Source organism: Salmo trutta, chromosome 5 (genome assembly GCF_901001165.1).
Source record: "Salmo trutta chromosome 5, fSalTru1.1, whole genome shotgun sequence".
NCBI classification, from domain to species: domain Eukaryota; kingdom Metazoa; phylum Chordata; class Actinopteri; order Salmoniformes; family Salmonidae; genus Salmo; species Salmo trutta.
The window spans coordinates 34,864,516-34,881,814 of NC_042961.1; the positions used below are offsets into that span (position 1 = coordinate 34,864,516).

The 17,299-nt window shown below is 40.2% G+C and overlaps 1 protein-coding gene across 16 annotated transcripts in view; it reads right to left on the reverse strand.

Annotated features, from left to right (window-relative positions):
- col25a1 (collagen type XXV alpha 1 chain) overlaps positions 1-17,299 on the reverse strand; it is a 406,953-nt gene that overhangs the window by 209,451 nt on the left and 180,203 nt on the right. For all 16 annotated transcript variants that reach the window (XR_003878287.1, XR_003878289.1, XR_003878288.1 and 13 more), the window contains one exon: positions 11,323-11,330. Coding sequence is in view for 4 of the 16 variants with exons in the window: in XM_029753448.1 (XP_029609308.1) it covers positions 11,323-11,330 (8 nt within the window). In the remaining 12 variants the exon portion in view is untranslated. The remainder of the gene's footprint in view (positions 1-11,322; positions 11,331-17,299) is intronic.

The following is a 17,299-nucleotide window of genomic DNA, read 5'->3' on the forward strand; positions in this document are numbered from 1 at the left end:
AAGCAAAGAGGCACTGAGTTTGAAGGTAGGCCTTGAAATGCATCCACAGGTACACCTCCGATTGACTCAAATGATGTCAATTAGCCTATCAGTAGCTTCTAAAGCCATGACATCATTTTCTGGAATTGTCCAAGCTGTTTAAAGGCACAGTCAACTTAGTGTATGTAAACTTCTGACCCACTGGAATTGTGATACAGTGAATTATAAGTGAAATAATCTGTCTGTAAACAATTGTTGGAAAAATTACTTGTGGAGTGGTTGAAAAATGAGTTTTAATGACTCCAACCTAAGTGTATGCAAACTTCTGACTTCAATTGTACATAACAAGACATTATAGTTACAGTATGCTAACCTGAAAATGTGGCCATTTCATTTTAAGGTTGAATAAATACTGTTACAATCATTTTTAAGATAGCCTTAACTTTAGGCTATTTACTGTATTACTAAATACCAAATATCAACATATAGGACAACACATGGATAGTTTCATGTTAGCCATTGGCTTAATCCTATACTTTAACTTTTATTTTGGTTTATTTGGAGACGTGAATCCAACATATAATTTGCTAACTTATTACACTATTTACAGTATTACAAAAGTTATATTGAATTGTGTTTGGTTGTCAACACAACCAAATATCAACATTTGAAGGAGTTTTGTGTAACTTGGTCTGACTTTAATTACAGTTTGTCTACAAATTAATAATTCATATGTTGAATTCACATCTCCATCTCAACCAAGAATCAAAGTCAAAGAATAGGACTAAATCAAATTAAACTCTATTTCAAGTACATTTAAAGTTCGATTTGATTTAGTTATATTCTTTAACTTGGATGTTTGGTTGAGATAGAGACGTGAATCCAACATATCGATTATTAATTCATAGAAAAACTGGAATTAAAGCCAGACCAAGTCAGTGGCACAGATGGAACTAGAAGAGTCATCTCTTCAAATGTTGATATTTGGTTCTGTTGACAACCAAACACAAATCAATATTCAGTTTGTCTAAAAATGTGTAATTGATATGTTGGATTCACATCTCCATCTCAATCAAACATGGTAGTTAAAGAATAGGACTACATCTAATCTAATCAAATTTTAAATGCACTTTAAATAACGTTTGACTTTATTTAGTCCTATTCTTTAATACATATTAATGATTAACTTGAAGATTACATTTGAAATCAACCAAAGCTTGAAACCCCAATTTTCAGTTGAACCCTGGGTTGAATTGAAACAATAGCTATTGATGACTTTGCAAATGCTATATAGGCCAAAATAATACAATTTATGATATATGACGTAAAAAATATGGTTACATTTCATTTGCTTTGTGAAACCTACTCTTTGGAATGATTTCGAAAAAGCAACAGTTAATATATTTAGTTATTAAGAGATATCTGAAGAATAATTATCACGATAGCACAATGATAGTAGTCAGTGACAAATATTAAAGCTAAGCTGGGCTTGGTTAAAATCCTGGATGGGAGACAAAATGAATAGCTTTATTGTAGATACATCAACTTCCAGTAGGAGGTGCTGCAGAATATTGAGGGTTCAAATCTACATTATTAAGTTCACAGTATAAAATCTAGGTGGCTGGTGCTGGTTAATATAGAAGAGACGGTTGGTTCGAGACGGAGTTTTATGTTATGGTTCCTGCTAAATGGTGTGCACACTTAGTGATGTGAGCTTTTAAAATGCTTTTAGAAGCTCTAAGATTACCCTTTAAAAATATTAGGAAGGCTACAAACACAATGAACAACTCTGGAGAGTTACCTACAGAGGTCTGGAATCAAGTCACACATTTGTTGACTTCAGACTTGACTTGGAGCATCAAGACTCGGGACTCGACTTTGACTTGAGACTGATGACTTTAAATTATCTGGCCAGGTCTTGTAACATTTTGTCACTCATTTTGTGGCAGTGTCCATGCAGCCAGAGACAGTAGCCGCACTTGCAAAAAAATGTTTTGCAACAGATTGGTTAGAGAAACGCACACTCTGCCCTCTGATTGGACCATCAAACTGTACATAAACACAGTTTGGGTGAGCTAGCTAACAGATTGCTGATTTGCTGTACAGCTATGGGATTGGGTGCAGAGAGGCTATAGGATTGTACGGAGAGAGGATTTCCATAAATAAATATGCAGCTCCAAATAATTTGTAAACTCACCAGCAATGTGGCAACTAGCAACAATTACTAGCATAGGCCTACTGGGATTGTGGTATATCAAAATGTCATACTTATGAAGCATGCATTTGGAATTTGTTGTTAAAATCAATTATTACATCATCAAAATATGTTGTAGATATGTTGTAAGCAAAAAAATGTAAGGGCTGTCTGGTAGCCTCAATAAATAAACAAACATTGGTCATTGCATTTATATATTTTTTTTTACTTGACTTGACTTGCACGACTTGGAGACTCGACCAGTTCTACTTGGGACTTGACTTGGGACTCAGACCTTGTGATTAGCTTGTGACTCTAATAATAGTGGCTTGGTTCTACCTTTGAATACCTGTTCTGGAGATTTCTTTGACCAAAAACTGCTTTTTCATCAGCAGATTGGACATGACTGGCTTCACTTTAAGATACATTGTTGGACCATTTAACAGCATGTGTTTTGTAAGGATTTTTCCCAGATCTACAGTGATACAGTGCCCCAATGTATGATCCAATATTAATAACACATTATTAAGTAAACCCTTTCACAATCTTATTCCATAGTCTATCTTTGTCCATATCCATCTGAATGTTGACTTAATTACTGAGTGTACAACAAATTAAGAACACCTGCTCTTTCCATGACATAGACTGACCAAATGAATCCAAGTGAAAGCTGTGATTCCTTATTGATGTCACTAGCTAAATCCACTTCAATCAAATCAAATAAAAAAATGTTAGCACATTTTATTGGTGTCACGTGTGCTCCCTCTCCGGCCTCTAGGTCACCAGGCTGCTCGTTATGGCACACACCTGTCACCATCGTTACACGCACCTGCGCATCATCAGACTCATGTGGACTCCATCACCTCCCTGATTACCTTCCCTATATATGTCACTCCCTCCTGGGTCATGTCTGTGCATTGTTTGTGTTACGTGTTGGTTTCATTTATTTATTAAAACACTCACTCACTGAACACGCATCGGCACACATCGTTACAATTGGTCACATACAAATATTTAGCAGATGTTATAGCGGGTGTAACGAAAAGCTTGCATTCCTAGCTCCAACAGTGCAGTAGTATCGAACAATTCACAACAATACACACAAATCTCAAAGTAAAAGAATAGAATTAAGAAAAATAGAAATATTAGGACGAGCAATGTCGGAGTGTCATTGACTAGAATACAGTAAAATACAGTATATATGCAGTGCATTCGGAAAGTATTCAGACCCCTTGACTTTCTCCACATTTTGTGACGTTACAGCCTTATTCTAAAATGTATTAAATAAAATACAATCTTAAACAATTTACAAACAATACCCCATAATGAGAAAGCGAAAACAGATTTTTTTAAATGTTTGCAAATGTATTAAAAATAAAAAACAGAAATACGTAACTATTCAAACCCTTTACTATGAGACTCGAAATTGAGCTCAGGTGCATCCTGTTTCCATTGATCATCCTTGAGATGTTTCTACAACTTGAGTCCACCTGTGGTAAATTCAATTGATTGGACATGATTTGTAAAGGCACACACGTCGATATAAGGTCCCACAGTTGACAGTGCATGTCAGAGCAAAAACCAAGCCATGAGGTCGAAGGAATTGTCCGTAGAGCTCCAAGACAGCATTTGTGTCGAGGCACAGATCTGGGGAAGGGTACCAAAACATTTCTGCAGCATTGAATGTCCCTAAGAACCCAGTGGCTTCTATCATTCTTAAATGAAAAATGTTCTAGAGCTGGCCACCTGGCAAAACTGAGCAATCAGGGGAGAAGGGCCTTGGTCAGGGAGGTGACCAAGAACCCGATGGTCACTCTGACAGAGCTCCAGAGTTCCTCTGTGGAGATGAGAGAACCTTCCAGAAGGACAAGCATATCTGCAGGACTCCACCAAACAGGCCTTTATGGCAGAGTGGCCAGACGGAAGCCACTCCTCAGTAAAAGACACATGACAGCCCACTTGGAGTTTGCCAAAAGGTTGAGAGCTTCAAGTTCCTTGGTGTCCACATCACCAACAAACTAACATGGTCCAAGCACACCATGATAGTCGTAAAGTGGGCAAAACCTATTCCCCGTCGGGAGACTGAAAAGATTTGGCATTGGTCCTCAGATCCTCAAAAGGTTCTACAGCTGCACCATCGAGAGCATCCTGACTGGTTGCATCACTGCCTGGTATGGCAACTGCTCGGCCTCCAACCGCAAGGCACTACAGAGGGTAGTGCGAACGGCCCAGTACATCACTGGGGCCAAGCTTCCAGGACCTCTATACCAGGTGGTGTCAGAGGCCCTAAAGACTACAGCCACCCTAGTCATAGACTGTTCTCCCTGCTACCACACGGCAAGCGGTACCGGAGTGCCAAGTCTAGGTCCAAGAGGCTTCTAAACAGCTTCTACCCCCAAGCCATAAAACTCCTGAACATCTAGTCTACCCAGACTATTCGCATTGCCCCCCCACTCAACTAACTGGTGCCCCCCCCTCTCCACACCACTGCCACTCTCTGTTGTCATATTTGCATAGTCACTTTAATTAACTATACCTACATGTACATACTACCTCAACTAACCGGTGTCCCTGCACATTGACTCTGTACCGGCACCCCCCTGTATATATTGTTATTTTTTACTGCTGCTCTTTAATTACTTGTTACTTTTATCTCTTATTCTAATTTGTATTTTTTGAAACTGCACTTAGTAAGCTCGTAAGTAAGCATTTCACTGTAAGGTCTACACCTGTTGTATTTGGCGCATGTGACTAATACAATCTGATTTGATCTTTATGAAATGAGTAAAACAGTATGTAAACATTATTAAAGTGACCAGTGATTTCATGTCTATGTACATAGGGCAGTAGCCTCTAAGGTGCAGGGTTGAGTAAGTGACAGTGATTAAGTTCAGGGCAAGGTATTGGGTGGAGACCACCTTGTGGTGGCTATTTAACAGTCTGATGGCTTTGAGATAGAAGCTGTTTTTCTCTTGGTCCCAGCTTTGATGCACCTGTACTGACCTTGCCTTCTGGATGATAGCGGGGTGAACAAGCCATGGCTCGGGTGGTTGATGTCCTTGATTATCTTTTTGGCCTTCCTGTGACATTGAGTGCTGTAGGTGTCCTGGAGGGCAGGCAGTGTGCCCCCGGTGATGCGTTGGGCAGACCACACGCCCCTCTGGAGAGCCCTGCGGTTGCGTGCGGTGCAGTTGCCGTATCAGGTGATGATACAGCCCGAGTGGATGCTCTCGATTGTGCATCTGTAAAACTTTGTGAGGGTCTTAGATTCCAAGACCAATTTCTTCAGCCTCATAAGGTTGAAGAGGCACTGTTGCGCCTTCTTCACCACACTGTCTGTGTGGGTGGACCATTTGATTGTCAGTGATGTGTACGCAGAGGAACTTGTATGCAGAGGAGCACCTTCTCCACTGCAATCCCGTCGATGTGAATGGGGGCGTGCTCCCTCTGCTGTCTCCTGAAGTCCACGATCAGCTCTTTCGTTTTGTTGATGTTGAGGGAGAGGTTATTTTCCTGGCACCACTCCGCCAGAGCCCTCACCTACTCCCTGTAGACTCTCGTCATTGTTGGTAATCATTGTTGGTTGTGTCATCTGCAAACTTTATCATTGTGTTGGAGGCATGTGTGGCCATGCAGTCATGGGTGAACAGGGAGTGCAGGAGGGGGCTGAGCACTCTTGTGGGGCCCCTATGTTGAGGATCAGCGAAGTGAAGGTGTTTCCTTCAATCCAAAATTATATACAAAAACCTCTGTCTTCTGTTTCAACTAGTTGCAGCCAAACTACTCTTTCCTTGTCTGAGCGAGTCAGAAAATGCTTTTCTAATCTCTCTTGAAGACAAGAAAATATGTCCTACTTTGCATTCCCTATAATAAACCATCATCATCTAATAAATCATGATCTACTTACAAGATCTACAGTATGTAGATAATCAAGGAGAGGAGCGGAGGAAGCATAGTGAATCTCTTTTCCATGTTTTAATGCTTTATATTAGCATAAATTAAATCTGTCCTAACAATTTCTGAGTAAACAGACCCATTTGAAACTACAGGTCTCTTCCTATTCATCAGTGCTGAATTACACTTAAGCTAGGCAAAAGGGGTTGGAATGAATGCATCAGGGTCCATTTTGTTCATAACACTGGATACATATTAACCAATGTTTCAAGGGAGCTTATCAAATATGCATAGAGATGTGTTCTCTGCAAGCCGGGGTAGGCATAATGAATGAGAAACCACATGAGATCCCTGACTGACATTATTTTAAAACCTGCTACTTATATTTATTTTCTAAGCAGGATTTTTGACCATCAAGATCCTTTTTCTGTCTAAATAAAAGGTAAATACATTTTAAAATCTCCTTTCATCCCCTTTAAACTAGGGACTGCAAAGACGCCAGCCCTTCCATACTGGAATCACGGCTCTCCATAGTGACTTTGTCAAAATTTGACAGCAGCATGCCACCCTGCATCCCACTGCTGGCTTGCTTCTGAAGCTAAACAGGGTTGGTCCTGGTCAGTCCCTGGATGGGACACCAGATGCTGCTGGAAGTGGTGTTGGAGGGCCAGTAGGAGGCACCCTTTCCTCTGGTCTAAAGAAAATGTCCCAGGGCAGTGATTGTGTAGGGTGCCGTCTTTCGGATGGGATGTTAAACGGGTATCCTGACTCTCTGTGGTCACTAAAGATCCCATGGCACTTATAGTAGGAGTAGGGGTGTTAACCCCCGTGTCCTGGCTAAATTCCCAATCTGGCCCTCATACCATCATGGTCACCTAATCATCCCCATCTTACAATTGGCTCATTCATCCTCCCTCCTCTCCTCTGTAACAATTCCCCAGGTTGTTGCTGTAAATTAGAATATGTTCTCAGTCAATTTCCCAGCAGATTAACTTACTACTTTTATGGCTTGTTCGGCACATGTTATTTTACCTATTCAAATCGCCTTTCCCTCCTAACTCCATAAATTATTTTAACAGAGTACACGCCTGTTTGACCCTATTACCACTTCTGCCACTGTACTGTCAGATGACATTAACCGCAGGGCTCTCCAGAGGGTGATGCCCTGCAGGACATCTACAGCACCCGGTGATCAAGAAGATCATCAAGGATCTCAGCCAGCCAAGCGATGGCCTGTTCACTCCGCTACCATCTAGAAGCCGGAGAGAGTACCGGTGCATCAAAGTCAAAGCTAGGACTGAGAGACTGATAAACAGCATTTATGAACCTTAGACACTGTCACTAGCCAGCTACCACCTACAGTGACCGTTTGTGATATATGGTGGCAGATTGTGGTAAATTGCATCATTCATTGCACCAAACTATCACAAGGGGGAGTTAGAACGCTGCTTTATCGGTAGTCTAAACTGTTGCACAAATTGCTATCTTTTCCTAAATCAATGGAGGTGTGAATGTTTCAGTCTGAGAGTTTCTCTTCTCTGGCACTGGAGTCCTGCATCAGGCAACAACCAAAAAATAGCTGGCAGTGCCCCTGGACTTAAGAGAGAACTTGGGTAAATACAATGGTGCAATTACACTTGACCTGTGGCCTGATGATTTAAAAATGGTGGGCTTTTGGTTTCTCTCCTTCTAAAAACATAAATAACTTATTATTATTAACAAACAGTCTTTATTTACCAGTGTGAAAGAGTGATAGCCCCTGAAACACAGAGTCCTTTTCTGATGTGAAGAAGAAACAGAATGAAAGAGAGTTCAATGAAGATTTGTCAGCATAAAGCTGAATGATTCACTCATTGGTGGCTTTGCATCAAAATAAGTACCAACCTTTCTGATCATCTTTAATAAAACGTAAACTCTTTGATGTTTCTTTTATGTGTCCTACCAATTATTATTGGATTATTCACCATGGCAACCAATGAAACGTATGTCTTAGGTTGGCTTTTGTGGAGATCAGACCGTTTTCATTTGCAGGGATATTTGTGCGTTTTTGACCAAATGTAAGTCAGTACAAATACTTATTTCACTTTTATAATATTCCTGTTTCTATTGTTATATGTAAATACAAGAAATGTGTATGTAGAGGGGGTCTCTTACCATTTTGTACAATTGTGTGATTAGCCTACCAGTTGGTGTAACTGTAATGTTAATTCTGTTGAGAGGAATTAATGGTGTGTTATTTTTCTCTTATTGTCAATTGTGTATAGAGATTGTTGACATTAGTGTTTAATGTAATATTGTTTATTGGATTTACATTGTAGTCCTTTTCTGTTTCTTTTATCCTATTTCCCTCTGTACACAGATCACATGTATACTCTGGTTCATCATTAAACTCCTAGACTAGGCTTCTGTGTCTGTCATCACTCTTTGACCAGAGTGCAGTCTGGTATCTGTTTACTCCCAGTGGCCTATCCACACATTAGAGAGCACCAGACTCTGTTTAAATAATATAACTTATTTTGAACGAAAGCCAGGAATGAGTAAGTCACTCAGCCCTATGCTGTTCCTGCTTCTTTTGCCTATTCTCATTGTTCTCGGGTTACAGTAGTGATGGACAGCTGGAGGCATTTTGAAAACATGTTTTCAAACAATTGTTTTTCACAAGTGTAGTAGGATGTGAACTCTACAAACATTCATTCAATACATTGGAATACAAAATAAGCCATCCACCCATGATGGGCTATTAGCAGGACAATAGACTCTTGCCAAGAAGGAGATCAAGAAGGTGGGTAAAGGATGGTAGGGGGATTATTGTATTTAAATACACTGCACAGTAGCCTAATAAACATGCCTTTTTTTATCGAATTCAATAACATATTTCTAACCCGGTAGATGCTGTGTTTTTGGTTGATGGCCAATATTAAAAACAGTCAAATGTATTCACGAATTAAATCGCTTTAGCTGACATGTTGAGGTTTATTCATTGTTTAATTATTTAAGGGTCCTTTCTCTTCTCTGTGCTGGAGTTCTTTTAAGAATACAAAATAAGCCTTTCACCCTTGATGGGCTATCAGCAGGATAATAGACTATTGCTGAGTTTAGGGACTTTAAATGTATTCATGGCGGTTTGCGAGGCATGTCACTTCTCCCATCTCTTTTGCATAGCCCACCAAATGCACTGTTTTCTAACCACATCTGGATGGATTCATTACAAATTACTATGGGACTAAATATCACTCTATAACAGAAATATCGGAATAAAGTAGGCTAATGAAGGCAACAAATTGTTGCTTACTGAAACTCCCAAAGTCATCCAATCGTTATAATAGGATTTGAAACAATAGCCTACCCGTGTGTGGTCAACTATTTCAGCACCGTTTTGTGCTGCTCTGAGACAAGCATGGGGACTGGTCTTGATAAATCAATGAGATTTTTATTTTCACTGAATCTCCATTTGGGTGTTGGTTAGCCTATAATTAGGGTGTGGAAATGTTAGGATCATTTTGCTCTTCACTTGCAGTCACTTAGTAGCTTAGGCCTACTCCCGACCGGTCACGTTGTACAGCGCCATATTTCCCTAATGGAAACCCAGAGAACTACATAGGCTACTGTAAAATGCATTTTCATTTTTTCTTGGAACAGAATCCCCATAATATTATTGAAATTCATTAATCTAATTTTCCCCCCAAAATATCCCATATAGTCTGTTCTAACAAAATAAGGTTTTACAGTCTCTAGTATAGCCAATATTAAAAACAGTCAAATGCATTCCTGAATTCAATCGCTTTAGCTGACATGTTGAGGTTTATTCATTGTTTAAATATTCAAGGCTCTTTGTTATTTCATTTTATAACTAAAATACTTTTATGTATTTAAAGACATGGATGACTTGTATGCTGTGTGATGACATGCACAAATGAATGAATGATTGATTGATATACTGTATATTGAAGTTGGCCTGTATGCCAATAAGTAAGTTCCTCTAAAACAGCTACAGAAAACAAGTCTCTTAGGCCTACAGCTCCATGTCATGTCAATAACTTAGCTTCTCAAAGATGCCTTCTCACCCCGCAAGCTGTGCTGCAGTATGACACAACTTTTAAAGGGAGAACCACTGTAGTACTCTACTCTGCACCTTAGAGACTGCTGCCCTATGTACATAGAGTCATTGAACACTGGTCACTTTTATAATGTTTACATACTATTTTACTCACTTTGTATATATATACTGTATTTTGGCCATTGCTCATCCTACATAACTACTGCTGTACACACCTTTTCTATTAATATACTGTCCATACTGTTTAACTCATTTCCTGCAATTCTATCCATTTTGCCATGGTATTTTGTACTGTGCATTTAAATACTGTGTTCTCGACATAGCTCATTCCAATATTTCTACTACTGTACATTGCATTTTAGTTACACTATTTATACACACCACATGTTAATTTATATACTGGATTCTTGACATAGCTCACTGTAATATATCTACTGCTGTACATATCATTCTTAATATATCTTGTGTAAATTAATCCAGTGAATATACGTATAGATTGCATTTGGATTACTGTTACTGTGGTATTTGGGTTGTTAATTGGATTCGTTCTGACATTTCTTGATTTTTTTGTGTGTACTTGTTTGACATTTTACTGCATTTTTAGAAGCTAGTAACACAAGCATTTCGCTGCACCCGCTATAACATCTGCTAAACTGTGTACGCAACCAATGAACTTTGATTTGATTGTCTTCATCTTCCGAAACAAGAGTTTTCCTTCTGTGGAGGTCGAGTGATTCTGTGATCACTTGGCATATAATGAAGCGAGACACATATTTTGGGTGCAGGAGACTGGCAGCAAGGGGTTGCTTCCCTAGATGTCCCCTATTAAAGGAAGGTATGGATGAAAATCTGATTTTAATCATACAGTCAGATAAGTTTGGAAAACTGAAAGGTTGTTATACAGCGCAGACTAATTGTGGTTGAATTTGCTGGATTTGCCAGATTTGCCGTTCAGTGGGTACAACACAAAATAACTTTAAAATGTAAGTTCTTTGCTCTAATTTGGCATTTCTGATAGCACACACTATATTAACATTACCAGAATGATCTGGTGTTTTATTAGGCGTTATGGTACAGACAGTAGGTTGCAATAGTGCATGGTTACCCTTGATCAATTGATCTGCATCTGTTGAGAGGTTTTGTACCTTTGAGTCATACATACCACACCCAGAAAGATTGTGAAGTCATGTATACTTACAGGAGGTCCTGAAAAAGAATAAACACAAAAGAGCTAAAGTTAATACACCTTTTCAGTGGTCCAACATAAACAGTATATTCAAATGTCACTCAGATCCATATCCCCTCTAGCCTGACGATTCAAAAAAAAGATTCCGCTGCTCTGTTGTTCGCTACATACTTTTGTCTGAGACTGCCATCATTGAAGTAGTTTGTGGTGACGAGGGGCACGAGGGACGTTGTACAAAACAAAGTCATCAGCGATTGGGTCGTCTTTAACCAATCAAAGTATCAAAGCCAATGATGAATTTTCAAACCGCCACGTGTGTTCTAGCTCTGGCTCAACCCATCGGTTTCTGGACCAATCCGACATCCCTGAATGTGTTCACATTCAGTGAAGGGTCGGGGGGGGTACTCAGATACAGACTCATTAAGAAACTAACGTCTGTGGGCGTGGCATAGCGTTTGGCCAGAGCAAGGAGTGTGGGTAGCCAGGCAATATCCCCTCAATACAAAAGCACATGTACAGGAAACACTTCCACAGATATCCCAAAATATTTTAAATATACACATTCATTAAAGTACTGCATACCGGAAGTTGAACTATAAAAGACAGACAAGACACACTCAGTTTCAATACCCACTACATCAAGGCATTATATTTCTGCATAACTGCAAAATCACAGCTTTATTTATACCCGAGGCATATAACCCTGGCAGCGTGACAAAATGCTTATCCGTAGTATCTACTTTCAACACTGTGGGCCAACAATGACAGGGGCTGGGGTGGTCACATGACTTACTTTTGGAGGTGTCTCATGATTTCACTGCTACAAGGGTTTGCAAGCTTGTTAAATGTCCCCCTTTTTGCGAGGTGATACTTTCTTTCTCAATCACTTGTTCTCAAAGGGATCTGCACCATAGCACTTCAGGCCTCACTTCAGAACCCTACAAATCATTATTGGTCTTTGGCTCTTATTAGGGGAGCCCAGATAAAAAACGGTGGGATTTTTTTTAATAAGCCTTTTTTCACTGGGCTTCCTTGTGACTGAGGTTAAGTATAAAGCGTTCCGGCTGCAGTTCAATGACATTGTTTTATCGTTCGTTGAGTAGGGCTACTTATTTTAGGTCTTTTTTTCTAAAAAGGCGCTATGTTGTTGACTTGGTTCTTGGTTGTATTCCAGCATTAACGTTTCAGTCTGCAGTTCAAACAATGGGGCTGGAGAAATGTAACCATATTCAACATGAATCAATGGCTGTATATAATTCATTTTGACTCGGAACTGAGATTGAAATCCCTAAAATACAATTTTACGTCATTTTTCCACCATGACCCATCTACTTTCCCAAGTGTGGGTCTCAAACTTGTAAAACACGTAATGTAATACCTGATACCGGAATTGTGACATCCATAATATTCGGAGTCAATTTTTGACCACTGCAATTATTCTATATATATATTTATAAAACAGTTTTTACAGGGAAGTCATACTGAGACTAGGGTCTATTTTACAGATGAGCCCTGCATAAATACCTCAAACACATACGATATACACTATACAAAACTATTGGAGATTTTAAAATATTAAAAGTGTCACGTCCTGACCAGTAAAGGGCTTATTTGTTCTTATAGTTTGGTCAGGACGTGGCAGGGGGTATTTGTTTTATGTGGTTCAGGGTGTGTTTGTGTATGTGTTCATGTAGAGGGGGTATTAGTCCAGGCACTTGTCATCTCCCGTCTGGATTACTGCAACTCGCTGTTGGCTGGGCTCCCTGCCTGTGCCATTAAACCCCTACAACTCATCCAGAACGCCGCAGCCCGTCTGGTGTTCAACCTTCCCAAGTTCTCTCACGTCACCCCGCTCCTCCGCTCTCTCCACTGGCTTCCAGTTGAAGCTCGCATCCGCTACAAGTCCATGGTGCTTGCCTACGGAGCTGTGAGGGGAACGGCACCTCCGTACCTTCAGGCTCTGATCAGGCCCTACACCCAAACAAGGGCACTGCGTTCATCCACCTCTGGCCTACTCGCCTCCCTACCTCTGAGGAAGCACAGTTCCCGCTCAGCCCAGTCAAAACTGTTCGCTGCTCTGTTCGCTGCTCTGGTTCGCTGCTCTGAACAAGCTCCCTCACGACGCCAGGACAGCGGAGTCAATCACCACCTTCCGGAGACACCTGAAACCCCACCTCTTTAAGGAATACCTGGGATAGGATAAAGTAATCCTTCTAACCCCCCCCCCCCCCCCCAAAAGATTTAGATGCACTATTGTAAAGTGGTTGTTCCACTGGATATCATAAGGTGAATGCACCGATTTGTAAGTCGCTCTGGATAAGAGCGTCTGCTAAATGACTTAAATGTAAATGTATTTGGTTTATATGGTTCGGGGTGGTTGTGTATGTAGAGGGGTATTTGATTTATTAGTCCAGGGTTTTGGTTATTGTTCTATGTTCGTTTATTTCTATGTTCTGTCTAGGCGTTTGTATTTCTATGTTTTGGTAATGGGGATTGGGGCCTTCAATTGGAGGCAGCTGTCTATCGTTGCCTCTGATTGAAGGTCCTATAAATAGGTATGTGTTTGTCATCGGATTTTGTGAGAGATTGTTTCCGTGTATAGCTTCATGCCTTACAGGACTGTTAATCGTCGTTGTGTTTTTTGTATACGTTTTGGTTTTCCTTCTTGTCCTAAATAAAAAAAGAAGATGAGTATACATTTTCCCGATGCGTTTTGGTCTACACCCTACGACACCCGTGACAAAAAGGGTCTTTTTTACAGCTGAAACTTGTTTTAAATGCAAAGAAAACACATTTTATGATTTTTAATAAGTTCAAAAAGTTGGTTGAAAATACACTTGCACTTACGAGCTTAGATGGTTCTCGAATTAATCAGGTCTCTGCATATAAATACTTAGGATATGATTGGATGATAAACTGTCTTTTAAAATGCATATTGACGAACTTTGTAAATGGCTAAAAATCAAGCTAGGCTTCCTCTATAGAAAAAGGACATGTTTGTCCTCTACAAATATAAGACAAATTGTGCAAGCTACTTTTATGTATGTTATAGATTGTGGGGATATTATTTACATGCATGCTAGGCATCAACACTTAAATCGCTGGATTCTACTTATCATTGCGCACTTAGGTTTATTACAGGTGCTAGCTACAGAACTCACCACTGTGTTTTATATCAAAATGTGGGTTGGACTTCGCTGTCCGTGAGACGAGAACAACATGCTCTCGTGTTTGTCTATAAAGCGCTTCTGAATAAGCTACCTTCTTATTTATCATCACTCATCAATATTATAATTATAATTCCTAAAACCAGGTCTCAAGCATGGATTACACTTGAGGCCCATGCAATTTCCACAGAGTTGGGTATGGCTGCCTTTTCCTGTTACGCTCCTTGACTATGGAATAGCCTGCAGACTAAACTTAAACTTGACTCTTGTCCCCCTTGCCCATTTTAAATACTTATTGGAGGATTTTTATTTTTGTATTGCTTGTAACTGTTTCGGGTAATGCAAGTTATTGTGCTGTTAGGGGAATAACCTATGTGTAAATGTAATCTGTTGTTGTAGTTTTTTGTGTTATCTGTGATCGTTTTGTTTGTCTTGTGTAGTTTCTTAATCATTGTACCTAAACTGTATTTGTAAACATGTATACGCAGGGCCCAGCTGTAAAAGAGACCTTGGTCTCAGTCTGTGTACCTTGTTGAAATAAAGGTATAATAATAGTATAGGTGGCGTCATAACCGACTTCAGTGGGCAAATGCTCACATTTGATGGCCACTGGAATGCTGGAGAAGTGTGCTCTTCATGGATGAATCCCGGTTTCTACTGTACCGGGCAGATGGTAGACAGTGTTGTGTGGGAGAGCGGTTTGCTGAAATCAACATTGTGAACAGAGTGCCCCATGGTGGCAGTGGGGTTAGGGTATGGGCAGGCATAAGCTACGGACAATAAACACAATTGCATTTTATTGATGGCAATTTGAATGCACAGAGATACCGTGATGAGATCATGAGACCCATTGTCAAGCCATTTATCCGTCGTCATCACCTCATGTTTCAGCATGATAATGCACGGCCCCATTTCGCAAGGATCTGTCACAATTCCTGGAAGCTAAAAATGGCCCAGTTCTTCCATGGCCTACATATTTACCAGACATGTTGTCCATTGAGTATGTTAAGGATGCTCTGGATCGACTTGTACGACAGTATGCAGTTACAGCCAATATTCAGCAACTTCGCACAGCCATTGAAGAGAAGTGGGACAACATTCCACAGACCACAATCAACAGCCTGATCAACTCTATGCGAAGGAGATGTGTCGTGCTGCATAAGGCAAAATGGTGGTCACACCAGATACTGACTGGTTTTCTGATCCACACCCCTACCTTTTTTTTAAAGGTATCTGTAACCAACTGATATATATCTGTATTCCTAGTCATGTGAAATCCATAGATTAGGGCCTAATGAATTTATTTAAATTGACTGATTTCTTTATATGAACTGTACAATTATTGCACATTGCGTTTATATATTTGCTCAATGTATTTATGACTTTGTACAGTAATCAAACATTTGGCTCTTAACTTTGAAAAGTTAGGTCTATCAACTCATGGAAAAAAAGCATATGAAAGTCATCATTCTCAGCTACTGGAAAATACATGTTGGGAGGTTAAAATCATATATTTATGATCTTGATGTACTTTTATTTTATTTTTATTTCACCTTTATTTAACCAGGTAGGCTAGTTGAGAACAAGTTCTCATTTTCAACTGCGACCTGGCCAAGATAAAGCAAAGCAGTGTGACACAGACAACACGGAGTTACACATGGAGTAAACAATAAACAAGCCAATAACACAATAAACAAGTCAATGACACAGTAGAAAAAAAAGAAAGTCTATATACAGTGTGTGCAAAAGGCATGAGGAGGTAGGCAATAAATAGGCCATAGGAGCAAATAATTACAATTTAGCAGATTAACACTGGAGTGATAAATGAGCATATGATGATGTGCAAGTAGAAATACTGGTGTGCAAAAGAGCAGAAAAGTAAATAAAATAAAAACAGTATGGGGATGAGGTAGGCAGATTGGGTGGGCAATTTACAGATGGACTATGTACAGCTGCAGCGATTGGTTAGCAGCTCAGGTAGCTGATGTTTAAAGTTGGTGAGGGATTTAAAAGTCTCCAACTTCAGCAATTTTTGCAATTCGTTCCAGTCACTGGTAGCAGAGAACTGGAAGGAAAGGCGGCCAAATGAGGTGTTAGCTTTGGGGATGATCAGTGAGATATACCTGCTGGAACGTGTGCTACGGTGGGTGTTGTTATCGTGACCAGTGAACTGAGATAAGGCGGAGCTTTACCTAGCATAGACTTATAGATGACCTGGAGCCAGTGGGTCTGGCGACGAATATGTAGCGAGGGCCAGCCGACTAGAGCATACAGGTCGCAGTGGTGGGTGGTATAAGGTGATTTGGTAACAAAATGGATGGCACTGTGATAGATTGCATCCAGTTTGCTGAGTAGAGTAATGGAAGCTATTTTGTAGATAACATCGCCGAAGTCGAGGATCGGTAGGACAGTCAGTTTTACAAGGGTAAGTTTGGCGGCGTGAGTGAAGGAGGCTTTGTAGAAAGCCGATTCTAGATTTGATTTTGGATTGGAGATGTTTAATATGAATCTGGAAGGAGAGTTTACAGTCTAACCAGACACCTAGTTATTTATAGTTGTCCACATATTCTAGGTCGGAACCGCCCAGGGTGGTGATGCTAGCCGGGCGGGCAGCGAACGGTTGAAAAGCATGTATTTGGTTTTACTAGCGTTTAAGAGCAGTTGGAGGCCACTGAAGGAGTGTTGTATGGCATTGAAGCTCGTTTGGAGGTTTGTTAGCACAGTGTCCAAGGAAGGGCCAGAAGTATACAGATTGGTGTCGTCTGCGTAGAGGTGGATCAGGGAATCGCCCACAGCAAGAGCGACATCATTGATATATACAG